The 27867-nt window shown below is 42.9% G+C and overlaps 1 protein-coding gene across 1 annotated transcript; it reads right to left on the bottom strand.

Moving 5' to 3' along the window:
• On the bottom strand, positions 1–27383 carry F2 (coagulation factor II, thrombin; the record flags this gene model as incomplete). Its single annotated transcript, XM_060261139.1, has 14 exons — positions 1–356; positions 1038–1108; positions 9928–10106; positions 11688–11861; positions 12191–12358; positions 12642–12765; positions 13463–13564; positions 13863–14171; positions 17556–17692; positions 19027–19132; positions 19895–19945; positions 23651–23675; positions 24012–24175; positions 27290–27383. Coding segments are annotated over 14 exons (1848 nt in total), but the record flags the coding sequence as incomplete, so codon positions are not given.
• Positions 27384–27867: the final 484 nt, after the last annotated feature.

Raw genomic sequence — 27867 nt, forward strand, 5'->3', positions numbered from 1 at the left:
TTCATTTGGCAACAGAACCACCATGACAAATTTATTAGTGATGTTTGTTTTCACAAGTTCAGTTCTTCCTCCTGATACCAGAGTTAATTCTTAGTGCAGCAACTTTATTGGAGTTTGGCTTTTAAAGCTTATCTTATCCTTTTTGTTACTGAAATGTTTGCTTTGTAGTCATACTTTTAAAATCTGGGCTGTATGTTGAGATAAAATTCCTTTTAATTCCCATGTTTCTCTACAATCTTTTTCAGCCACTTCTTCAGACGGAACACATGGGTGTAGAATCCATATTTACCATCACGATCACAGCCTTCTCCCCATGAGACGATACCCACCTGATACCACCTGTTATCTTGTGGGTTCTGAAGGGCAAAAAATGCAAGACTTGTCAAGAGGAGAAAGTATATATACAACAAAAGTGCATAGGTCATAAGAACAAAAGGGGTGAACAGCTAAGGCAGGACTGTATATAGGGAAGTGCATGGGCACAGAGAAAAGCTACCAAATGTGATACTGAAATTTCTCTTACAAAAAGCAACTTGTATTATGATTGTATGGGCAATAAATATTAATCTTGGAAATAAGTGGGATGACTCAAGAAGTAGGGCTTCAATGTTCTGCATCGCTTCTTGTCCTTAAGAATGCACTACTCAAAACAAATCGATGCAGATGTTTTACTTGCAGGACAAATGTGTTGCAGCCAGAAACCATACAGCAAAGAAAAAGAGCTTAAATTAACTTAAAATTGGTGAATCTACGTGCCTGCTGCTTTATGGTTGACAGTGGGCTTCTTAGTATAATGGTTGGGCCCATTCCTAATTGATCCAGTACTGAATTTGAGGGTACAAAGGAAAGCTAGGTGGTTGTTTTTTGTACCTCCTCTGTGACCTCTGCAAAAGAAGTCTAGTTGCATTTTAAGGACTTAAGAAAATTTATTGATTTCACAGAACTTGCAAAAAAATTACAACAGGTAAACACAGCTTCTCTGGAACTGCACTTTTAAAAAGTTGACGTTATTGCATCACTCTAAACATTTCACATACCTTCATGACAAAAGGGCCCCCGCTGTCACCTTCACATGCGTCCCCTCTCTTAGAGTCTTCAGGACTGTACCCTAACAAAAAAATGGAAATCAGTCAGTTATGGCTGACAAACAAATGATCTAGTTACCACAGTACTGTATTTGCTATCTTTGATGTAAATTTAGGTTGCCCTAAGCAATCACCAAGAAATCTCTTCCTCTGGCAGCAAATAGCTGCTCTGTATACTCTGGCATTTCCACACAAAACATTGGACTTACAGTGCAGATTTCTCATCAGTGGAAACTAAGGAGTTCCTCTCTACTTCAAGCTTGGCAAGCGTGAACTGGGGCTGAACTGCAGCTGGATGTGGAAACAATGCAAGAATAATTTGCACATCCCTGCGTGCAGAGTGGGGGGGGGATGCATAACCAATTAGTATACTTTCCTTTGCTGAAACATCATCCTTTGAAATTTTTTTTCATTCCTTTCCCAGAAATTTCTCCTGCCTTGTGGGAAGGAAGAGATCTCTTCCATTCCACTGATAAATCCTCATGGTAACTCCAGTGTTTCATTCATCAGTGGTGAAAGGTATCCTGAAGTGGGATGCTGCACAGTTGAATCATCCCAGGTGGGTAATTCGGGTGTCAAAGGAATTACTGGGGAACTGCCTGCTGAAGGATTCTCCTGCCGAAAGGCTGGTGTTTCATTGTCTAGGCCTCTTTTTCTCCTTTGTTTTGACCAACATCTCATCTAGAGTTGTATATCTACCTGCCCTGAGTGGAATGTCACCAGGCTGCCTATGATCACATTGTTGATGGAACTGAGTATTCCCTCTGTTAGACAGGCTAGTTGAGATGCCTCTGTTGGCTTGTGGAGAAATCTCTTTTCCTGGAGGGCTTGGACTACCTAGCAGTACTGAAGTTATGCTGTCTGTAGGAGCTGCAAAAGGAGCTGAAAGCACTCTGGAAAGACCTGGCAGCTTTGTTTTCATCTCTTGGAGACTGAGGGCATTAGCCCTCTTTTTCTCCTTTGTTTTGACCAACATCTCATCTAGAGTTGCATCCTGAAGCACCTGTTTGCTGCTTCAGCCATAGGTTGTGTCATATGACAATGCTGGTAGCATTGCAGGGTCTGCTGGAGAATTGCATGGAATCCACGCCATAGATCAAGATGAGCAGCTGTGTTGGCCTGTCTGCAGCAGTAGAAAAGAGTAAGTCCAGTAGCAACTTAAAGCAAGGGTGTCAAACTCATTTATTATGAGGACCAGATCTGATGGAAAACCCTAGTTGGGCTGGGTCATGTGTGTCATGAAATGCAATGCCAGGTGGTAGAGATATAGACTTTATAGAAGGACACATGCACACACAACTTTTTTTACTTTAAAAAATTCTTAAAACATAAGCACTCTTGCAATATTTTGTTTAACAGTCTCTGATAATTGACACCTCTTGCTCTGAATTATTGCATTAAAACGTCTGCTGTAGCAATTCTCAGTATGCTGTTCAGGTATGTATCTGTAAGCTGCAAACCTACTTTTGATTTATTGACAGTGATTACAGAAATCTCATGGTCAATGCTCTGAGCCTAGGACCTGGGGAAACATGAAATGGCTGGGCATTGCGAGCTTTTGTACATAAATTGCTTCATGTGCTGGTCAAGAACATGTGAAGGCATGATACAGAGTGAGGACTATGTGTTCATCTACAAAACTATAGTCCAGGGGTGGTCAAATTGCAGCTTGGGAGCCACATATTGTGTGGCTCTTGAAGTCCCCACCACCCCACTGGCCAGCTTGGAGGAAGGCATTAGTCTCTTTAAATCAGCTGGCGGCTTGGAGAGTGCATTTAAAGTTACTTTCTTTCCCCCTTCTATTTGCCTGCCTTCCAGCTCTCAAACATCTGACTTTCATGCCTTGTGGCTCTTATGTTAAGCAAGTTTGGCCACCCCTGCTATAGTTGTTTCAGAGAAATAACTGCAATTCCTATTAGGCAGTGCAAGAATAGTTAGACAGCCATGTATCATGGTCAGTATCGGCCTGCTGTCTGGGAAATCAAAACCCCCAGTCTACCACATTTAAAAAAATTTTTTAAATCCCCAGTCTACAAATGAAGTATGTTGAGTGAACTTGGTCTGGACACAGTCGCAGCCTAATCCACCTCACTGGCTTGTTATTCCTCATCTAAATAGTTCACATTGCTTTCCTGCTAAGAAAGACTGGATTGTGAGGGCATGAATACAGTGAAAAAGATGAAGGGAACTCAGTTGCGCCCAGGAGAGCTCTAGCATAATGAACAACAAAGCACACAGAGCATAACAAACCCAACAAAATCCATACCCACTGGGTGCTTGGGGGGGGGCACAGTGGGAGGGCTTCTAGTGTCCTGGCCCCACTGGTGGACCTGATGGCACTTGGGGTTTTTTTGGCCACTATGTGACACAGAGTGTTGGACTGGATGGGCCTTTGGCCTGATCCAACATGGCTTCTCTTATGTTCTTAGCAAGTTTGTGAATTAATAAAACTTTGTTGGTCTTAAAGGTGCTTTGTATTTTTCCTGTGTGATTGAGGCAGCTGAACGAATGGGAGGAGCTTCAGCCAATGGAAGGGAAGAAAGGCTTGCCTTTGTCTCCTGTACAATTGAGGAAGCCTGGCCAGAAAGCAAGCTTGGGCTCATTCCTTCCCCTGGAAGGAGGAGGGGGAGGATCCTCAACCAATGCCTATCTGTCCTTTGTGATTGAGAGAGTCTGGCAGAGCAAGCTGTGATGCAGCAGTAGCAGGATTGAAGAAGGAAGCAGGAGAGGCCATTGCTCAAGAGACAGGTAGCAGCCCTGTGGGGGCCAGATGCAGCCCACAGGCCGCACATTTGACACCCCTGCCTTAAAGACTAACAATCTGAAGAAAGGAGCAGCAATGCATGAAAGCTCATACCCTGCCATAAATTTTGTTAGTTTTTAAGGTGCTACTGAACTTTTTCCTATTAAACAATCTGCTGCAAAGTTGAGGTTCTCTTAATCTTTATGTGTGTGCTAAACGCTGCCAAGTTGCTTCTGATTTATGGTGAGGGTATGAACTAATGTCCTCCAAAACATCCTATCCTTAACTGGCTTGCTCAGGTCTTGCAGACTAACGGGTTGTGGCTTCCTTTTATAGAGTCCATCCATCTCATGTTGGGTCTTCCTCTTTTCCTGCTGCTTCAATTTTTCCTAGCATTGCTTTCCCAGTGACTCTTGTCTTCTCATAATCTGACCAAAGTATGATAGCCTCAGTTTAATCATAGATTCAGGTGGGTAGCTGTGTTGGTCTGAAGTAACAGAACAAAGTTTTGAGTCCATTGGCACCTTTAAGACAACAACGGTTAATTCTGGGTATAAGCTTGTGGGTTCAAGGAGGGGCAGGGGGTGGAGCATTGAAGGAATAAACACAACAATCATCCTCTGGTAAAAACATGGTCACAACCCATTTGAATACAAGCAAAAGGAGCAATGGTGCAGCATGGGGACGGATCCCAGAATTGGGTGGCCCACATGCTGACCCAATGAACTCCTTCCCCAGCTCACCTGCTGGGGGTTGAGCTGTGGAGTGGCAAGGCACTGGGACGCATGTGGGCGCTGGCCTCTACTTGGTCCCCTTGTCACCTGGTGGTGTAAGCTAGCCAGCAGCCCCCGCCTGGGCATGCAGTTGAATGGCTCCATTCCCCAAGGCTCCTTATAAAAAGGTAAAGGTAGTCCCCCAGTACAAGCACTGAGTCATTACCAATCTATGGGGTGACGTCACATCACGACTTTTTCTTGGCAGACTTTTTACAGGGTGGTTTGCCATTGCCTTCCCCAGTCATGTACACTTCACCCCCAGCAAGCTGGGTACTAATTTTACCGATCTCGGAAGGATGGAAGGCTGAGTGAACCTTGAGCCAGCTACCTGAACCCAGCTTCTGCTGGGATTGAACTCAGGTCATGAGCAGAGCTCGGACTGTAGTACTGCAGCTTACCGCTTATGAGAGCCCCCAAAATTAAGGCAGGCATGCAGGCACAGCCTCCCCCCCCCACCCAAAAGGATCCATTGTAATGCCCAAACTGCCAAGCTGCAAAAGTAAAGCATTATTAAGTAACACATGAATCATAACTAACAAATGAGGGGGGAAGGGGGGAAGCTGGCCAGCTAAGAACAGACAGTGAGCAACATGTGCGGGATTGTTTAAGTAGCCCTTGGGCTCCCGCTGTCCGCACTCACCCCCTGATGTCCCACCTGATGTGGCATGCCGTAAGGGGATCCAGCTCACCCTGCCCTGCATAGCCCTAAGGGCACCATGTGGCTGGACAAGCCTCCTTCCTGACTCTCCCCACCTCCTGCATTGCAAACATTGGAGGAGGTAAGTCTGCTGTGCTTTTGTGTGCATGTGCACTTCTTCAGATACATTGAAAGAAGACTTCCTCAACCAGTACATATAGGTAGAGACAGGATTTGGGACAGTGGGATAGAAATCGAATAAAATAAATAAGAAATAGTTGCTAGGAAGGGCTAATTAGAATCAAGATGCATAAGTAAGCAATGTAGCTAAGATCATATTAAAGAGCTCTTCCGGTTGGCTTTTAGCTGATTTCTTGATGCCTCTGTCAAGAGTGATTGGGCTCCCTGAAGACACTGTGCCAATAAGAATTTACTGAGATCAATATACCACACGGCCACTATTATACTGACTATAGTTTCTTGAAACTACTGACTAGTCTTTTGAACATGATGCTTGTTTTTATAGTATGATTTTGAATTATAAGTTTTCATTCTATTGTATTTATTGTAGTGATTTTAATTGTTGGAAACAGCTCCAAGCCGTTTTCAGGAGAAGCAGGATATAAATGTACAGAAATAAAAAATAAAGCAGTTGGTAAGACCTGAGAATAGCAGCAAATTAGAATATAGATAAAAGAGTTAATAAACATGTGAACACTAAGTTTGAGTCCAGTGGCACCTTTAAGACCAACAAAGTTTAATTCATTTTGCATAACTCGAAGTGATTGTAATTTTGAAAAATGTATCCCAAAAGCACACATGCCTGAGGAAGCCTTTGGGAAACAGCATGGTTTTGCTAGCTACTCCGTCACAGCTACTCCGTGTACGGGAATCACTGGATTAATTTCATTACTTCAACTTCAGCACATGAAAAGGAACAGGAGTGACTCTGAAATAGACAAGTTTGTCTTTGGACTTTGTGCTTTGGATTGGTTGTATTTTCCAAGTCTGTAAGGAATTTTTGTACATTAAGAATATATGGGATTTGAATTGTTGCCCATTTCAAATATTGTTAAATTTTCACATATTGCTCTTCATTGTGTATTTTCAATATATTTCCATATTTTCAGCTGTTGTGGCTGTGAGCATTTGTGCTTGTTCTTTTGCAGTTGTATGGTTTCCTCTTGTGCTGTCATGGCAGATGGATCAAGGCAGGCTGGCACTGCTGGTGGTGTTAGATCTCACAGCAGTGTTCAGCATGGTCAACCATGATCTAATCTCTTGACTCACCAACATAGGAGTCTGAGGGGTAGTTTTGAAATGGCTTATCTCATTTCTCCAAGGCTGGAGACAGAGGGTGGCACCGGGAGAGGGGGTATTGCTCAGGTACCCTTACTATGTGAGATCCCTCAAGGGGCAAATCTCTCCCTGATGTTATTTAACATCTCTGTGCACCCCCTCGCCCAGCTAGTGTGGAGGGTCAGACTAGTGTGGAGGGTCAGGTATATAACTTAGAACACTCCGTGAGAGCTTTAACTGATACATATATCGAAAACAAAATTTTAAACCACAGTATTTTTCACATATTAATTTGGAATTATTTTACAGTCCATTTTACAATACAAAATGTTCTTCTTCATTTGTTGGACTTCCTGAAGTCCAGCGCATGTGTGATTGCAGTTCCCAAACTGGTGTGGCTACAACTGGACTGCTGCTTCCGGCCACTTTCAGAGAATCCTTCAGGCACCTCACCAAGAGATACAATTTCAATTTGCACTGCTCTGCTTATCTTTAAGGAGGGTCAGGCTGGGATATCATCAGTACACTGATGACACCCAACTTTACCTGTTGATGGGCAGCCAATCAGATGCTGCCTCAATAAAAAATAGCAGAGGGGGTTTGAGGCTATAGTGGGATGATTAAGACAGAGAGGGCTGAGACTGAATCCTTCTGATGGAGGGAGGTTCTGTGGCTGGGCCTGGGGGACTCTGGTGCAGGATGTCAGCTCCTGACTGGTGCTGGTCTCAGGGGCACCCTAAGAGCCTAAGTGTGATCCTGGATGCGTCTCTGACAATGGAGGCCCAGGTCATAAATGTTGTCAGACTGGCTTTTTTCCCACTGTGCCAGGTCAGGCAACTAGCCCCCAACCTGCCTTGTCCATACCTAGCCACTGCAATCCATTCAGTGGTCATCTATAGGCTTGGATTACTGTAACTCACTCTATGTGGGACTACCCTAGAGGCTGACCTGGAAACTCCAACTGGTACAGAATATAGCAGTACAGGTCCTTACAGGGACACTGTGCACAGTACATATCTATCCTGTGCTGTGCAAGCTGCACAGCCTTCCGGTGGAGTATCAGATCAGGCTCAAGGTCTTAGTATTGATCTTTAAGGCCCTACATGGCCAGGAACCTATGCACCTTTGGGACCGCTTCTCTGGGTATACCCCCAGAAGAGCATTGTGCTCTGCAGAGAAAAATCTATTAATGGTCCCTGGCCTGAGAGACATCAGGTTGTCCTTGACCAGAGCCAGGGCCCTTTCTGCTCTGGCTCCAAAGTGGTGGAACTCTCTGCCTAATAACATCCATGCCCTGAGGGACCATTATATCAGAAACAGTTTACTAAATACTTGGATAAAATATAAGAAATATGGAGACGAGAGAAAACCGCTGTGGATAGTGCCAGCAGAAGTAATAAAATAACAGCTGAATCCGACGAAGAAACAGAGATGTCATATAATCAACTGCTCAAGATTCAAGGAGATAAAATTGAATTAAAATCTTCAGAAGAGTTAAATAATAAGTACGATTGGTTTCAAATGCAACAAATTAAAAGCTTGATGGAAAACAATATTAAATTGGAGGAAATCAGATGTGAGCAAACTGAACTGGAAAGGGTCCTGCTTGGAGATAATGAAAAATTGATATCGAAAGTATACAAATTATTATTGAAATGGTCTACAGAAGAAGAAGTAGTAAAGTCTCAAATGGTTAAATGGGCAATCAATGTGAATAGAGAAATACAAATGGATACGTGGGAATACCTTTGGAAGAACTCGATGAAGATTTCAACTTGTCAGAGTATCAAAGAGAACTGTTTTATGATGATGTATAGGTGGTATATGACTCCGAAAAAGCTGGCTAAGACGAGTAAAAAGATGTCGGATAGATGTTGGAAATGTAAAAAACATGAAGGTTCTTTCTTTCATATGTGGTAGACTTGTGAAAAAGCGAAAGAGTACTGGAAGATGATACAACAAGAAATCTCCAAAATTTTGGGTTACGACTTCAAGAAAACTGCAGAGACTTTTTTGCTTGGATTACAATTAGAAAAATTTCCAAAGGAAGACAGGACTTTAATTTGGTACTTGCTCTCAGCTGCTAGGAAATTGTATGCGCAGCTGTGGAAACAAGAAAAAATACCAGAGAAATGGGACTGGATTATGAAAGTTTTATCGTGGAATGAGATGGACAAACTAACTAGAACTCTAAGAGACTATGATTTAGACATATTCAAAAAGAAGTGGAAGAAATTTAAAGGATATATGGAGAAAGAGTGAAATATAAAAAGACATTGGACAATTTGTTAGTATTAATGAGAAAAAAATATTGAACTATGATAGGTTAGAAGTACCTTTAGTATTGAACTTAAATCTATAACTTCGGGGAAGTCAACATTGGAGGGAGGGGGGACTGAAATACCATATGGGTTAGTAAAAAAAAATTTATAATTAAGTTTTGTAACCATATGTTATCAATAAATTGTTAAAACACAATGGTCCCTTGCCTGAGAGACATCAGGCTGTCCTTGACCAGAGCCAGGGCCCTTTCTGCTCTGGCTCCAAAGTGGTGGAACTCTCTGCCTAATAACATCCATGCCCTGAGGGACTTGTTACAGTTCCCCAGGGCCTACAAGGCAGAGATGTTCTGCCAGGAGTTTGGTTGAGGACAGCAACAGCTCCAGCTGACATTTCCACCCCATTCCCCCCTCCTGTAAGACAGCAACATTACTGTTTTTTGGTACCATCTTCAGCTATACTTTGTTACTGGCTTTTAACGTGTTTTTAATTGATGTTTTATGACTATGTTGTACGCTGCTCTGAGCCCAGCTTGCCAGGGGAGGGTGGTTGAAAAATATAAATAAATAAAAAAAATGTGCTGATGCCACAGTAAAGTGTTCCTGAGTAATTGTAAAAGAGCCAGTTTGGTGTAGTGGTTAAGTGTGCGGACTCTTATCTGGGAGAACCGGGTTTGATTCCCCACTCCTCCACTTGCACCTGCTAGCATGGCCTTGGGTCAGCCATAGCTCTGGCAGAGGTTGTCCTTGAAAGGGCAGCTGCTGTGAGAGCCCTCTCCAGCCCCACCCACCTCACAGGGTGTCTGTTGTGGGGGAGGAAGGTAAAGGAGATTGTGAGCCACTCTGAGACTCTTCGGAGTGGAGGGCGGGATATAAATCCAATATCTTCTTCATCTTCAATATCTTCTACTGCTGTTTAGGATAACAAGAGTCAGTTACCTTCCAACCTCAACAGAATCCAATTGGATAGCTCTCTTCCCTTACAGTGAGAGAGCTTTTTGCTGAGTCACTTGGAGTGCTCTTTCAATATCCATAACATATATGCAAAAAAAAATCACACAAGTTTTTATTAGGTAAAAGTAAATATCAAATGCTTAGGAAAACTCACCTGCACAGAACATGTTGTCTGTGATTTTGATTTTGGTTGATGCCTTACAGGTGTCTCGATCTACGATGGGGAGGTTCACCAACTGCAAATATGTGGGTAAGGCATTAGTGCTAGAACCCCAGGTTTCAAAAAGGTTTCCCCAGCCAGTCACACGTCCTTTGTACCCTGTCAACAGCAGGCTGCAGAAAAAGATTACATTTAAAACAAGGTGGCATCACTGCAAGAAAGGGTTCGGATTTACCAGCAATGAACTGTCATTAGACTATCTTTCAGTCTTTAAAGACGAGTCTAGTTTATTTAAATTTATTTGGTCTACATTACAAAATACATGTCAGACAAAACCGGTTTAAGAACATTTTAATCCGGCCTAAGCTTTTAAGGACTAGAACTCACTTCGGATGCAAGATGCTAATATGTAGGATGTGTCTTCAGCAACTGGACTCCAGCCCAGCACCCATATGAAACTGCAAGGGTGCAGAGATACAAAGAGTCTCTGCACATTCACAGGGAGTCACTACCAGCCTCTGCACCACTAAGAAGCTTTTGCAGAGGAAATGGTTAAGGCAGCCACCCAGTGTTCAGTTCATTTCATTTCAGTTCCCTTGCTTACAAAACCATTAAGGGAAAACAAATTATTTTCTACAGTACTGAAAGAGGCCTTCTGTATGTATTAGCAAGGAGAATTTTACTTTTTTCTTTTGCAAAGGGATGCTTTCCTTTGCACACTTTATTCCACCCCCTCCTCTCCAAGGAGTTTGGAATGATATATGTGATCTTCCCTCCCTTCTTTACACCTGGGATGGTGTAGTTGTCAGAGTGCTGGATTAAGATCCTGAAGACTCCAGTGGAAATTTCCACTCCGTCGTGGAAGCTTGCTGTGTGACCTCAGGCCAGTGACACACACTCAGCTTAATCTACTTTATTGAGTTGTTGTGATGATAAAATTCAGAAAACTACATAAACTGCTTTGAGTCCCCACTGTGCAGAAAGCAGAGTATAAATGAAGTAAATGATGTTTTACAACAACTCTATCATGTTCAACAGGTTGAGAAATGCTGACTGGCCCAAGGTCACCTAGTAAAACAAAAACAAAAACAAAAAAAACCAGGAATTTGAGAGCCAGGATCCTGGTCTATGCTATACCACATTGGCAGTCTATATATTATTCTTGCTTCTTTTTTAAAAAGAATAAGCCCAGTTAGGATCCTTGAGATTTACTTCCAAGTAAACACAGTTAGGATTAGACTTATTTAGGTGGAGTGTTAGGCTTTCTGACAGCTTTTTCTTTAAAAAAAATTTCTTATATTTTTTAGCGAAGGAAACATTACAGATATTGCTACAGGTTTTGTCTGGTAGATTTTGTTACTTCCACAGCTAGTTCTATTTATTTGTTTTGTTCTGTTGGTGGCAACTCACAACTAGATAGCAAAGAGTAGCTACTCACAGCTCTTATTCCTTTGAGAGAAAGACGAGATACAATTTTAAAAATAAATAAATAAGTACCAGCATTTTCTTTTCCCATATTTGCTGCCACTCTAGTTTCCATCACTGGCAGGACTGAGGCAAAGATGGTTTGTGGTATTCATAGCACAGATATTACCTAAAGTTTGTCACCGGCCCCACTCACCCAAGATAAACAGGGAACTTGGATTTGCTCATAATTACAGAATCATTTTGGGTACTGCTTTTTCTATGAAAACAAACAAACAAACCCCAGTCCGGAGGTTTCTGGTTCCATCTCTTCTACGAAGACTTCTCACCTTTGCACAGTTTCTTTAGTGGGCAAGCAGACTGGCTGGATGTAGTCGCTGAAAGGAACAGGCTTCCTCAAGCGCAACAGTGCAATATCCCGATCTAGATTCTCCTTCCAGTTATATTTGGGATGGATGATGATTTTGTCCAGCAAGGCAATTTTCTCCCTGGTCTTCTCATGTCTTCAGGGATCCCAAAGAAGGAGAAAAGCAACAGCACCATATGAATACTGACAGAATACTTTCAACATACCGTCTATTTACAACACTCAAGTCTAATTAGCTGATTAAAGCTCTCTTTCATACAAAAGACTCAGAGAATAAAAGGTGCATACTTTGTACTGAGGGAGAGTTAATAATGGTGGCCTTGTTCTGGAAGAGTTTTCTTCAGGCCAAGATATGTGATGATGCCTAAAGACATGATCTCCATCACTGCCTCCAGTAGGCTTCCCTTTGTCTATTTCACCAATCAATCTCTTGATTGATAAAAAGAATCCCTTTGCAGTGCTTACATTTTCCTGTTATGTTTGCCAATTCGCACAACAAGATCTTCCGCCGTGAAGTTCTTATCCCAGGGTGGATAGAAGATACAATGCGCAGCAGTTAGGATCCAGCGATCACTGATGAGGCTGGCACCACAAAGCAAATCTTGAGGGCTTTTCCTGAACAGCATCACCTGCCTAGAGTAAAGTCACACAAAACACCCAAGGCCAGAGGTTTATCAGATGCACTAAAGCGAAAAGAGGGCTGAAGACAGGCTTGCCTCTGTATTGGAAGACTACTGTGCAAAAGAGGAATAAGGCAGAAACACATTCTGAAAAAGCTTCTTCCCAGGGCTGCTATGGCAGCAATTCCATAAGAATTGACCAATGTTACTTGTGTGGTCCTGACATTTCAACTATCAGTAAAATAGAAAGAAGGGAAGAGACATGACTGTGAAGGAGTATAACCAATGTCACTTACCAAGGAGCACTGCCTGACTGAGCATCTTGTCCCTTTACAATTCGTCCGCTCATGGATTCTAGGAGCTCCTGCTCAAAATCATCAGCAATCTTCTGCTTCTCAAACAAGGGACGGAGACCACAGTCTGGAAATATAGTCCCATCCACCTATCAGTGCCCACAATTACAGGCTCCTCTTCTATGAACCAGCATTTTCTGCTAGAAAAAGATGGGCTGAACCAGACACTAATAGAACAACTAATACTTATGTATGAACTGCACAGATTATGAGTCTCTATGGATACCAGTTTTGGTCCTGAATGGTGCTGGCTCATGGTGTGCGTGCGTGCATATACTTAAAAGATCTTTGTCTAGACACTGAAGTGACTGAATTTTATTGCTATACAATGTTATTTAATTTACATGAGTGTCAATTCTGAGTGCTAGCTGATCATATTATACTGTGGGACCACTCACTCAGTGAGAAATTCTGACCGAATACAACTGTGCTAGCCATTAAAGTCCTACGATGATCTTGCTGATTCTAAGCCTATGGCTGCTGAAAACAAAGACTGAGGGCTGAATCCAACCAATTTTGTCACTCAGTCCCACCCAGTTCTCCACCTTAGTACAGCCACCATCAGATCCCATGATCCCCAGTATAGCCTTTTTGATGGTCAAAGGGACCCACCTCCTCACTTTTCACCTAAACACCAGCAACAAACAACACTGCTCCAGTAACTGTATCTGAATTAAGGAGGGCTTAAGATGCATGCATTATTGAGGGAAGAAACTCCAGCCCTTGCTATTACCCCTTTTTGCTGAGCTTGGCCCCATTCTCACCTGCTTCACCTTGTCCAAATGTCCTAGTGTCAAAGAAGAGATCACGTTGTTGGACATCTGTCCGGCCTCCTCTTGATTCATCCACATTCTCTGGAGAGTTTTCTGGAAAAGATGGAGTTGAAGATGGAAATAAATGTTTGCAGAGGCATCATAGGCCACTGGGGGCAGAAAAAACTCTACTGCGCTGCTTTCCCACCAATTCCGTGTCCCCAAGGAAGTAAGGTCCAAGTGTGTTATTTAGAAATGTTGAGCATACATTCTTGAGTAAAAACCAACACGCACAATAATTACATACATGCCTTGGACACATCTAAGTTTGAACATTTCACCAACTCATCTACAGAGCTCCTAATTCCCCATTGCCACAAAAACAGGGACATGTCTTTTGCCATCTCCTCACCACAGTAGTGCAAGTCACAGTATTCAAAGGTGGTATTTGGATGGTCTATGTAGCACCAGACACCTTCATTGTCATCATCTGGGTTGCGACAATAGTTCTCCAGGAGACATACATCTGGCAGGAAGGATGCGTTACTACTTAGCTGCCTTGCTTTTTCAGAGGCCCACGGCAAGCACTGCTTCCCAGAGAGAGTGACAGAGAGGGTCCCAGTATACCCCAGGCCATGATCAGATTCACAGTGTTGGGGCTCCTCCTTTACGTCTTCTTGTTGAATTTTTGGAGTAAATGGAACCGTGGTTCGGTTCTCACCTGAAAACAGAAGCACAGCAGCCATGATTGTTAGGAAAAGGCTATTGGGTTCTGCAACTATACATAGATTTACTGCTGGAGCAAGTATTACTTGTTTATTCATTTATTCTTACAAAATTTATGTCCCACCTTTCTGCTCTCACAAGGGCCGCCCATGTAGCAAACAAATTAAAACATACATAGTAAAGCCACATTTTAAAACCATTAAAAACAAACAACCAAAACCAACAATGACAATAAATTATTAAAGCAATTAAAATCAGAGCTAAAAAAATCTGAAGACATAAAAACAGTATAGTATAGGTGCTGCCAAAGCAAGCACAAAAGAATTAAAACAATGGGCCATATGCTAGGCTCAATTTGAGTCATAGATCATGAGTATTCAGAAATGGAACCAGTTTTGAATGCCAAGGCTCAGCCCTATAATAAGTGAAACAACAGTAAGGGAAGAACATACCTTAACTTAAACGTTGTGACTTTGCTAAGCTAAATGGATGGGGAGCTTTGTCATGACCCAGTCACCTGAGCATGTTCATCCAGTTCGTTTCATATAAGGCATGACAAATCCTTACAAAAACAACTACACTGGGTCATACCTCAGAAATAGGTCACAGCTTCCAGTTGTGCATGGACTGTTTCTGTGCTTCACAGATGAAGTAATGAATGAAGTGATTAAAGAAACCATGGTTTATTTTAACTACAGTTAGTTTGTGAAACCAGGTTCACACAGAGCTGATAACTGAATTCTCCCTATACACAACCCACGCATTTCGGTAATTGCATTGAGACAATCCAAGGAAGAAGAAAGCATGTCTATTTTTGTACAGATTCACATGATATAGTTAAGAGTAACTATGGGTAATAAACCAATTTCACACAATGGTTCAGATCCTGATTTGATGGGGCCTAAGTAACCACTGTTGGGCTTTTTCCACATGGATATTTGTTCTGCTTTATTTATTATTATTATTTATTTGATGAATCACCTCATCCCAGCCAGTGCTGGGCTCTATGTGATGTGCAATAGTAAAAATACATACAATAATCAATAAAACCACTTAACTAAAAACAGATTACAAACCCAGTTATGTCTGTTATAAAGTGTTGCCAATTTCTGCTTTCTAGATGCTGCATCAGGGCAGGGGGCCAGCCTTTAACAGGGGAGAGAGGGGGGTGCCAACCCAGCAACTGCTGTTGTCCTCAAGCAAAAGCCTGGAGGAACATCTATGCTTTACAGTCCCTGCAAAATTGTAAAAGATCCTGCAGGACCCTTGTGTCTTCTGGCACAGCGTTCCACCAGGTTGGGGCCAGGACTGAAAAGGTTGTTGAGGACAACCTCCTTACAGCAGTGCTGGTTTTGGTGAGCATCCAGATCAGGCCTCAAATTCAACAGGAGCTCACAGGAGAGCAGCTCCTGAACCTTTCTGACAGCTCCCCATCTTCCTCCCCACCTACCTTGTCCATTGAATAATAGGTGCAGCTGCATAACAATCCTGGATTAGGAGAGCAGCCAGCCAGCCAGCCACGAGGGGCTTTACCAGGCCCTCAGCGGCCCTCATTAACACCTGGAGAAGCCCACGCTACCCTTTCTCCACTTCTTATGTGATTCTGGGCAGCAGGTGGCTTGCAGCCCAGGAGAGCCCCAGGTGAGCAAGGCCTGCTTGGGCTTGCTGGATCTCTAGCCAGCTCAAGGAGATCTCGCTCACCCAGGACTCTCCTTTCTTGCATTGGGTTGCTTTTGGCTGAGGGGCAGCATATGCCAATGAGTTATGCTTATGAGCTCCGCCACCTATTTTTCTACAAAATGACCCCTGATTCAGATGTCATCCTCTGTTTTTTCTGTGTCTGCCCCCCCCCCCCACCGCCCCTTGCTGCTATCTTTCTCAGCTTCGGTTTGGTATGATATTTTTGGAAAGTGCCTTACGGATGCTAAATGCATAGGAAGTTGCACATTTTTGCAGGTCCTTCCCACACTGGAACCATTTTCCTTATTGGAGCCAGCCTTTGTGACTGCCATTCTCCCAAATACATAAAAAAACCTTTTTCAGGCTTTAAGAACGTTGGTAATTGACAAATCAATATAGGGTTACAACATTATAACAGTCTATTCCTGATCTACTTGTTCCCAGCTTTCATTTGTTTAAAAAGAAATTACATATTTTTGTTGCAGAGTTATAAGAGAAAAGGTGTGGCTGTACTTTCCCTCTTATTTTTTTCATTATACCCTTCCTCTCTCCTCAATTGAGGAACCCAAAGCAGCTTATGTTGTTATTCTCTCATCCATGTTATCCTCACAACAAACCTGTGAGATAGGTTAGATTATGTCAGTGGCCCAATGTCACCCAGCAAACTTTCCATAGCGGAACAGGAATTCAAACCTGGATCTCCAAGATCCTACTCTGAAGCTTTAGCTACTACACCTCACTGCCTCTTATAACTCTGAAACAGAATGGGCTAAAAGATCTGACATCTGAAAGTATGCAGTAGTGCAAAGAAGGCAGAAAATTATAGCAACTAAGGATGTGAGAAGATACTTCTATGTATATCTCTCAAGGTATGTTTCCTCAAGATAGGCTTGGACCCTCATATCTGTGAGACCACCTCTCCCCATACCTTCTGCCACAACACCTTTGCTCACAACACCATCTGCAGGCGCCAACCAGCAAATGGGCAAAATCAACAGTCTGTACACATGCCTTCTCCATTGTGACCTCCCCCACATAGAGTGGCCTGCTTGAGGAGGCCAGAAGGGCTACCAATTTCCACAAACTATGCAAAATTGAATTATTCAAGAGGTCTTTTCTATGCAAGTAATAAAGTTGCACTGTACTAAATGATTCACAACATTACTTAGAAAAATTATTAGGGACTATGAATCATACAACTGTGTACAGCTTGCTGAACCTAGGATCTACTATGGAATTTTGCATAATTTAATATGTAATGTTAATATTTATGCTTTGCTTCTGTTATTGTTTTAGGCTTCTGGCTAGTTCTACAGCCCTAATCCTATTGCATTGCATTGTTTATTGCACTGGTGACTGATTCTGATAGTCTGCCTTGAGTCCCAATGAGAAAGGCGGATTGTAATAATGTAAATAAATAAGTAATTGGATTAAGGGGCGGATCCTCTCATTTGGGGAGGGAAGAGACCATATGAAAGCCTACACCTGTACAATTAATTCAGGGTTAACCCCTTGAATGTATTGTATCTAAGGCAAAGTGACTGAGTCTTGCTTTTAAGGATGTATTAATAGCTATGCATCTACAGCTACATGTAATTTGGCTTTGGCTGGTTTAGAACGGAAACTTTGCAAACCTCCCTTTCCAAACAAGGTTCAGATCTAATAATATTTTAACAAGGTGACCAGCAATAAGACTCACCACACACAGGAATAGCACACTCTTCTGATCGCACTGTTGGGTCTCGAGTGTAGCACCAAGGTCCTGTTGGGCTGCTGTTTGGGTTCCGGCAGTTATTGTCTGTCAGATTGGCATGTGGATAGGCTGTTGCATTGAAGCTGGAAGAAACCATGGCATATTAAAGAAGGGCCAAGAATACAAGAAAACAGAACTTTTCCTCTTCCAGTTCAGTTTATTAAAAGGAGATGTGAATCCTGCAATGCTCTATGTTATGTTGCACATTGTGCTTTTTGTACACAGAAAGCACTTCCGTTAGGAAAAAGTATGAAACCCATACAGAGATAGACACATCAGGATTTTCCCATGTGCATATGCTGAAATGCTGAGACTGACTTGTATGCATATTACATGTACATGGAAGTAAGACACACACCCCTAAGCTACTATACAGTTAATTAACAAATTTCAATCCTCTCCCCAAGTGCTTCCTATGCCCTCAGCCTGCTATCATGTAACTCAGTGGTTTCAAACTGCCTGGGCAGATTTTGGGGTGCATTCTTGGATTCATAGCCAAGCCCTGCAAGACACTTGTTGTACTTCTCTGCTGCTCTATCTGAACTGTGATGGCACAGTATGATAAATCCAGCACCTGTGAAATCTGTGCATTTCATGGAATAGTTTGTTAGTGCAAGACCAACAATTTTTCAGGGAAGGTTAGCACCTGGAAATCTGTATTGTATTTGGTTAACTGGAACGTTTTAAAGCTAATGTGATTTTAAGCTTTGTATAACTATATGAAAATGTTGTTAGCCACCCTGAGCCCGCTTCGGCGGGGAGGGCGGGATATAAATAAAATTTATTATTATTATTATTATTATATTGTTTGTTCTGCTTCACTGATCTTCTCATCAAAGGAAAAGCAACCCTTAAAACATGACCTAAGGAAGATTGAGAAGGCTTCTGAAGGGACTGAATGTAGAGGACTGTTGACTGACATTTAAAAGAAAAAGAGGGGGTGAGGGGAACCAGCCTGCTAAAGACTCTGAGAGCTTAGGGAATCCTGATGGGAAAGCATTCGAGGGGTGAGATGGGATTTCTGCCTCCCTCATCCTGTAATTTTTCATTAGCCTTCACCCTGTCACTCTGTCTAATAAAGGGGCTGGTCCCTCTTAGGATAATGAAAACAGCAAAACCAGGTCCTCCAGAGTCTTTCTCTTCATACCAAGGTGACTTCCCAGATACATAGAAAATTATGACTCTATAAATTAGCCAAAAGAAAAAAGGTTACTTCCCCCACAGTAGCCTGATGAGGATCAAATCTATTCCTGAGGCATGGAATATTGACAGCAATTGACAATCAGTGAAAGGGGAAAAAGAGGAGTAAGGAGAAAGCTGCCTGATGGTGCCTCTGAGCAGTTAATTGAGTAAACCTCAAAGGAGGTTTTGAGGGGTAGCTATATGCAAAGCCACAAAGTATAAGTTTGGGACTTACTCAGGTTTGTGAGGAAATTTGCTTGACCAGAACTGGCATTCAATTCCTGATCTGGTGACAGAAATAGTTCCCCTGTAGTTTTGCCCTTCATCTAGTGCACAGTTACCTGTCAGAATTCAAAACACAAACTGGAAGAAACAGATCTAGTGGTGTATTCAGACAGTCTGGGGCATCCCATTTCAGACTGTTATCCTAATGCCCAGAACTAGTTCACACACGCATATATGTGACTCAATTTATCTACACTTGATTATTGTACCCTTGGTGAATGTGAATGACTGAACTGACCTCACTGTGAAGTGCTATGGAAATTGTCAGTGGTGTTAGGCAGACCATTCATACATGGACAGCACTTGGTATTACAGTCATTACATGATGAAAAAGTATATGTGGCCCAATCCTTAGGAAGGTGTTTGTTCATGCCCACACACAAATATACAGTACATGTCACTTGTGTCTCTTTCAAGGTATTGGGGGTTGCTGTGAAAAGGAATGTGCTGGATCAGTTACAAGCAACTATCTGTATATTTAGAAATCACATTAATTATATCCTATATCACATATTACAGGAGACAATCACATTTTCAAAGATGTATACATGCAAAATAGAATCCCAGATAATCTTTGGTTTCCTTCCACATGTACAGAGGTGGGTATGTGTGGCTTTATATCAGGCATACTTGCTAAAACATATTGCATAAGATGTCCTCATTGAACTTTAGGAGAGACACAGATTCACCCACACATGCCCTGGCTCATTCTGCCCAATCAGCACCTCACAATCTGTTTAGAGTTAGTTTCCAAATTTCTCCAACGTTCCTAGTGCTAATCATGACCAAGGCATAAAAGTTTCTCATAATCTTCTTACCTTCCATGCATGCATCCAGAACTGCTCTAACCTTCCTCTGAGACAAACAAGCTAGCAAAAGAAGAATAAAGTTCAGCTCAGATGGATATGATAATTCATAACATCTGGAGGATTATCTGGTCAGAGGGAATTTCAGCCCAGCCTTCCTAATACAGTGAGATAAATGGATGGAGCCTCTCCAGAAGTTGCCTTTCCGTCACCTCACAAGCAGACTGGACTTCAAGACTGAATAAGGGGACATCCTGGCTGCCCTTTTAATCAACTGGGAGATTATAGGGCAACTTTCCCATTTCTGGCCTCCAAAGACAAACAAAACACTGGATAAAGATTAATCAGGAAGAAAATTCTGTCTGCCTGCTTTCAATCTAGAAGAGGTGTTAACAAGCAGCCATATTAGGAAGGTGTCTAGAGCTCTTGCTTGTGGCCAGTAGTCTTGCAGTGACATTAGGTGGTATGAGAGAACTTTCCCTGTGGGTAGAAGAGTGCAGAAGAAGAAGATATTGGATTTATATCCCGCCCTCCACTCCGAAGAGTCTCAGAGCGGCTCACAATCTCCTTTACCTTCCTCCCCCACAACAGACACCCTGTGAGGTGGGTGGGGCTAAGAGAGCTCTTACAGCAGCTGCCCTTTCAAGGAAAACCTCTGCCAGGGCTATGGTTAACCCAAGGCCATGCCAGCAGGTGCAAGTGGAGGAGTGGGGAATCAAACCCGGTTCTCCCAGATAAGAGTCCACACACTTAACCACTACACCAAACTGGCTAATCCTATGCAGCAACAACAGATCTAAGCAATGGATGGTGATGGTGGGTATGACTGACATTAGCATCATCAAGGAGTTAGCAAAAAATGGTCAGTTGGCTGAGATTTAGATGTGGGCGGGTGAAAAGGAGGGACAGTGGCTCAGTGGTAGAGCATCTGCTTGGGAAGCAGAAGGTCCCAGTTCAATCCCTGGCATCTCCAAAAAAGGGTCCAGGCAAATAGGTGTGAAAAACCTCAGCTTGAAACCCTGGAGAGCTGCTGCCAGTCTGAGAAGACAATACTGACTTTGATGGACCAAGGGTCTGATTCAATATAAGGCAGCTTCATATGTTCAAAAGTTGTAATGCCTCAGAATGTGGAAGCTGGGCAGGGGCTTGTTAAGTGGATAGAAGAGAAAAAACTAGACCAGAACAATGGAAACACGGTTAGCATGATTGTAGAAAGAATGTGTTTGTGTGTGTGTGTATGCATGAGGATGGATGGGCTAGGACAACTGGATCTGCAGGCCAAGAACTCCAAGTTCCAATGCCATGTAGAGTTTGAACACAACACTCAATCCCATCCATATTTACTTAGAAACATCTCCTGCCAAATTCCAAAGACTCTACTTCCCAATAAATGTGCATGGGACTGAACCTCTAGATAGGGGTGTCAAACATATGGCCTGCGGGTCAGAACCAGGCCCACATGCCAAGGGGTGAGCAGCAGGTGTGGAGCCACGTGGCTCTACCTGGAGTGTGTGTGTAGCACAGCAAGAGGGAGAGAAGTCTCTTTCCCACCCAGCCACCTGTGTGCCTTTTAATCTTGGAGCTGCTGCCTCCCTCCTGTGGGATTAATTAGTTTTGTGGGAGCCTTTTCAGAGAGAGACTCAGGCATATGCCCCTTCCCCTCTCTGTTGGTATCAGTTGGGGGTTGCCTGCCTAATTGCCTCTCTTCCATCTGCTCTGGGAAGTTCCTCTTTTTGCCCCTTACTGCTGGCAGTAGGTGGCTTGAGGTGCTGAGTGTGCTGGTACCTGTGCTTTCCGGCCATTTCTAAACACCACCCCGCCCACCTCTTTGGATCTTCATCATTGCACTGGGCTGCCAGAGCCCCATCTGGAAGGGAAGGCAAGTATTTGTTTCAGAGAGGTCATGCATGCAGACTGTTGAAATTGGTTCATTGATTCTTTTTTGGCTGCAGTGTGTTTTTAATGTACTGAGGCTGCAATCCTAAAGACACTTTCCTAGGAGTAATCCCCATTGCTCCCTGAATCTCTGATCGAAATATTGATGCAAACACTTAACTTTTTGATAGATTTCTCCTGCTTCATTTGTTGCTTATCTTAAAATGGCTCATTCAGTAGATTGAAAATTTAACATAGCAAAGGACAAAATTAAAACTCAAACATGCAGGTCTGGCACTAGGGGTAAAAATGACATAATCATTGGCCCAGCCCTCTGCCTCTTCAGAGGGAGCTGGCTGGGCAGCAGCTGCTTGCATACTTTTTCCTGCTTTCTTAACTAGAATGCAGGAAGAAGTATGTGGGCGGCTGCTGCTCAGTTCATTCCCTCTGAAGCGAGCTCCTTCTGCACGAGCGGGGACGGGGCGCCTGCCCCCACCCCCGTGTTGAGGTGACACCCCATGCAGCCACCTACCTTGCTGACTGCCATGTGCCGGCCCTGCAAACGTGCCTTCATTGTTAAGAGCAAGCAGAATACAAAAATCAGCTGTTCCAGTCTGCTTGGGTTGGGCTGGAGGGAGGGAGTAGGCTCAGAACCACATGGCTGTTTCCCTGTGGGGGGAAGGGGGAGCCAGCAAAAGGGAGAGAAGTCTCTTTCCTACCCAGCCAGTCACAAGCTTTTAATCTCAGCCCTACTGCCTTCCTCCTGTGTTTTATCATTAACTGGCTACTTCAGGAACTTTTCTGAGGGAGATTCAGGAGTGAGCCGGTCCCCCGCTCTATTTCGGCATCAGTCAGAGGCTGCCTGCCTGCCTAGTTGCCCCTCTTCCGTGTCCTTTGGAAAGTGTCTCCTTTTGCCTCTTGCTTCTGGCTGTATGTGGCTGGAGGATCTGATGCCTGTGCTTCCAGCCGATTTCAGACAAGCCCTCCCCCAACATCCCTTCTGATCTTCATCAGGTTTTTGCATGCTTGTATTTTTGCACATTTATATTGGCCCCAGGTTTGCATTTCAGTGGGGCTCTCATTGGAAAGGAGCCCCAGCTGGAAAGGAGGGCAAGTATTTGTTTCAGATAAGTTGTTTGGGCTTTTGTATTTGGGATTTATTGTTTTATTTTGGCTGCAGTGTGTGTGTGTGTCCCTAAAACCATGCTCTTTGCTTTGGGACTGGAATGACAGCCCCTGAGAGTAGCGGAAGCATTCTGGGACTAGAATGACAGCTCCCAGGGTGGAATGACAGTCCCTAGGAAAAGAATCTGTGCTCTGGGACTGCAATGGTAGGTCACACAGTGGAATGGCAGCCTCTGGGAATTGGCTCAGTGCTCTGGAACTGGAATGACAGGGTGCAGAGTGGAATGATAGCCCCTGGAATAAGCAGAACTGTTCTGGGACTGGAATGATAGCTCCGGTTAGGGAATGTGAGCTCCTGGGAACAGAAGCTGTGCTCTATGACTGGAATGGTGCCTGTGCTTTCCAGTTGATTCCAAACACCTCACCTCTTAAAGTCTTTGTCAGTGCACTGGCTGCCAAAGCCCTGTATGGAAGGGAAGGGAGCTATTTGTTTCAGAGAGGTTGTGAGGGTTTGCAAAAATCACAATGCTCAGCCATTTCATGTTTTTCCCTGGTGGCCTGGCCCGACAAAGTCCCATTTATGTCAGATTCAGCCCCCATAACAAATGAGTTTGACACCCCTGCTCTAGGATGTCTAATCATGGCCATTTACTTAGGGAGACAGAGCTCCAGCTCCTATGAAGAGAGCTTCAAGAGAATTTTGAATGAAGCTCAGCAGTAAAGCATGTAAAACATCAGCTTATTCAGCAGGACTTAGATAAAACGTACCTTCATATTTTATCCAGAATGCATCCTGCAAAACAAAGGAGTTCACTTAGTAGAATGGACAGAGAGCAAATATGCAGATATGCAGGTCAGACCCTTTATGCTGCCTGGATGGGAGGGTGCATGGAGCATGTCAGAGGAAAACTGGCGCACAAATAAGAAAAGGAGACTTTGCTTCTGCCAGTACCAATCAAAGCTATTGCTAAGCTGATATTCAAAGGTCTCCAGGGTAAGTGCTGAGCGCCTTGCACAACCCCACCTTTCCCTAAAAAACTAGGGACAAACGTAACATTGGTAGCAGGGCCCCAGGTATATTTTACTAACTTGTTCCTCACTGTGGAAATGAACACTGTGTTGTACATACTGTTAAGTCTTTGGACTCAAGGGCTTCATGAGCCTCCTCACGACTGCAAGTTTCCTCCAGACATTCTCGTTCCAGGTTGCCTCTAAGAACCTCTTCCATGAATCCTTTGTTGGCACGTCGAGAGCGCTTCAGCAAGGAGAAGGCTTGACTCTGCTCAAGGAAGACTATGAAAATCAGAACACACAGCCAGTCAGTCATTTGTGGACCAGACAAAGTACCATACTTTTACACTGGAGTTTTAAACAAAGGTTGGACAGAACTACAAAGCAATGAAAAGTCATCTAGCCCCAGCTGCTTCTGTAAGGCATGACCACTCATTAATTTGCCACGCCAACACACATACACATAATCTTTGATAATCTGGACCACATTAAAAATGAGTGCCTTTGCAAAAATGTTCTGCAAAGCAAAACTCCAGAAAATTGAACCAAGTGAGCTAGACCTCACAGTGTGAAGGAAGGCAAATGATGAATGAAAAGATGAAGATGATGAAACCTTGGTGCATGGTTTTGGGCCTCAGAAAGAAGACTAAACTAACAGTGCTAGCCTATGAGAATTTACTCCAATCTTTGCTCCTTGATGTCAGCACTCTTAAATGGGAGTGATTCAGTTTAGGATTGTACTGTGAGAGCCCTACCACATTTCTGTGATTCTCTATCTCCTTTGTAGGCTCTAAGTTTTTGTTTACAAATGCACTGCATTACCCCCAAAGTTAAATTAAATAATTAATCCCATTTACTAGTAGACATCAGCTTTTTGTTTTATTTTACTTTGTTTATAGACAGCCTTTCTACCTGAGACTCATGGTGGATTACAGGATATAAAGCAGTGCAGATAGCATAAGTGTGCAATCTTTACTATGCTATTGCAACAATTTGCAGGATATGTAAAATGTGAGATATTGGATTGTCAAATGCAAACCTCCATGGGCACTCTAATACACAGGTTGCCAAATGCTTCCCTAAATCTTCTCTGAAAACCAGAAACTGAAGCATCTATAAAACAAGGAAATTTTCTCATAGCCTTGAAATATGGCAGGGAGGGTCTCTTGCATCAAGAGTGCAATTCCTGACTATTTCATCCCAGTTTTATGGAAAACAAAAAGATGAAAGTGTGTTTCCCATTAAAATGAAAACAGACACTAATAACAAAAAATGGAGCTAACAATGTGAGAGCACCAGGGGTTCAATAGCACTGCATGTGCTTGACATGCAGAAGATCCTTGGGGCAGTCCTCAGTATCTCTAGTTAAAAGGATCAGGTAGTAATGATGTGAAAGTCTTTTATCTGAAGACCCTGGAGAACCACTGCCAGTCTGAATAGACACTACTGACTTTGATGGATAAGTGGTATGATTCAGTATAAGTCAATTTCATGTGCCCAGTTTAAAAAAAATCTGCCTACACACTTGCTAAGGACAGCTTTCTGTTAAAACGGATGGGATAAAAAAATCTCTAGGATTCCGTGACAATGTTGATTTCTCATCTAATTCTCAGCTATACACCATAAACTGCCTTTCTCTTCTCCCCATGCCCATTTTATTTCCTTGATATTTTGCCTTATTTCTCTGTTGGATAAAATGTCAATATTTTCAGTCAACTAAATCAACTAGTTCCTGACTGGGACAGCCCAGACTAGCCTGCTGCTTATCACTTGGATGGGAAACCATCAAGGGAGAAGCAGGCAATGGCAAACCTCCCTGGAACATCTTGTGCCTGAAGAACCCTATGGGGTTGCTGTAAGAAAGCAATGACTTGACGGCAAAAAAATCCAAACCAGGCAAAGGATTATGGAGGCAAAGGAGGTGGTGAAGAAGAGACTGTTGGTAACCCAGGGGATAGTTAAAACAGTTAGTTTAACAATAATTGGCTGTTAATAATAAACATGTTTTTAAAATAGCAGACAAACTCTATTCTTTTGTTAAAGCAGCAGACCAAGATCCTGAACTAGTTTAGTAACAGCCCTGTGCCCCAAACTGAATTCCCTTGATGTGGTATCTCTATGCACATGCCCCCACCCTCCTGTTTGCTCTTTTTTGCAGAGGCCTGTTTGCTCAGAGCTTATTCTGTGACTGCCTCTTTGGTGGCACATCACGATATCTGTTTGTCTAACCCCAGTATCTGAACCTTTGTAGTCTTCTCTCCCTGCTGGGGGAAGTTGGAGTTGGAGTCACATCCAGATTTTAGAATGTCCAACCTGGCCCCAACAACCAGTTCTCAAGGATGCTATCACTGGCCCTATAGCAACAGGAATGTCAGGGGCAAGGAAGATACTGGGTTGAAAATAATTTGAGAGGGGATAATATTCAAGTTGCATGACAACTCTGGTTCAATCTGAAAGTTCAAGAGTCTTTTATAGTTTTTCCATACCACACTTGAGATTAAACTTTTTCTCAACCATATTAGGAAAATGCAGTAGAAATATTGACATTTAAATGTGTGCCTTTTAAAACTCAACTGCACAAAATGATACATAATTAAAATATGTGAATATGACAGAAAGGAAATAAAAACAGGAAATTTGCTTACAAAAATAGGCAGGCTGGACTTTCTAACTATGCACAAAAACTCAACAAAATTAAGAAACAAAACAATGAAGCACATTGTATGTTTCTACACCACCTCATAGTGCTGGAGATAGAAAACACACCCTGTTTTTCAGAAAACTGTAAACAGTTTGGAAGAACTCCCCACCCCATTCTCCAAAAAGCCAATTAAAGTTTGGATTTTTCCTGCTGTGAAAATAAAATCGTGTAAAGGATTGTAGTATTGATTAATGAGCATCACGCCTTACTCTCAACAGACAATACAGAGGAAATATAAGCATGCACCTTGCAATCTGCCATGATATGCTATTTTGTGCTTAGACGTGCATGTTCAAGTAGTAAAGTAAGAGCAGCTCCCCTCCAGTTGTCCCTCTGAAGCTTTCCTTCCAGAAACACCAGGGTTTTTCATGCACCAAAACCTTTTAAATATAAGGCAAAATGTCTCTACACAACTGCAATGGCCACTCCCTCTCCTTCAAGCCCTTTCCAAAGACTGACAAGGATGCCTTGGATAAGTTGCCTCGCAGTGCTTATTGCCCTCCCATTGTACTTCTGACACAAGATGCGCACAAAATGAACATTGCACTTTGCTCTTCCAGACATGCAGCACTATCCTAAGCATGCTTACTCTAAAATCCTACTGCCCAACCAGAGGACTTACTCCCTAATATTTGCGCTTAGGAGAACTGATTTCTTCAGCCTCCCCACTTTCCTCCATGCTCAAACTCTTTTACCTGTATCATGGCTCACTGTGAGGTGCAGGAGACTGGATAGGAGAAGGATCCTCAGCATTCTGGCTCTGCTCTGCACTACTGCAGATAACCCCAATTAAAGGAGAAACATAGAGGGAACAGACTGATTACTACCCAGGCGGGTTAATGTTGAACCAGCATGAAGAAACAGGAACAGAACAGGTCACAGTATGTCAGGGACAGTAATGCTGAGGTTCTCATTATCCCTCCCATTCTCTCCCTCCCCGTGATGCATTTATAGTCAACTTGATGGCACAAACCATCAGCTTATAAGAATGACTGCATGGTGATTTGGTCTCCAAATGCCAAATATAGAGCAGCACTCCCAGAAGTCCTGCTGCATAAGAAATTACCCTTATTTGAAAGGGAATCCTGTAGAGATCTTATCTGGATTTTATTTACTTTATTTATAGTCCATCTTTCTCACCAAGACTCAAGGTAGATTATACAGTGTAAGTCAAATATAACCAGCAGGATGGGACATCCAATAAAAAGAGCATCAAGAGGAGGAAGCAGAAATCTGAAACAGGGCTAAAAAAAGCATAAGCATTCAGACATCA

The sequence above is a fragment of the Heteronotia binoei genome, chromosome 21 (genome assembly GCF_032191835.1).
Source record: "Heteronotia binoei isolate CCM8104 ecotype False Entrance Well chromosome 21, APGP_CSIRO_Hbin_v1, whole genome shotgun sequence".
NCBI lineage: Eukaryota > Metazoa > Chordata > Lepidosauria > Squamata > Gekkonidae > Heteronotia > Heteronotia binoei.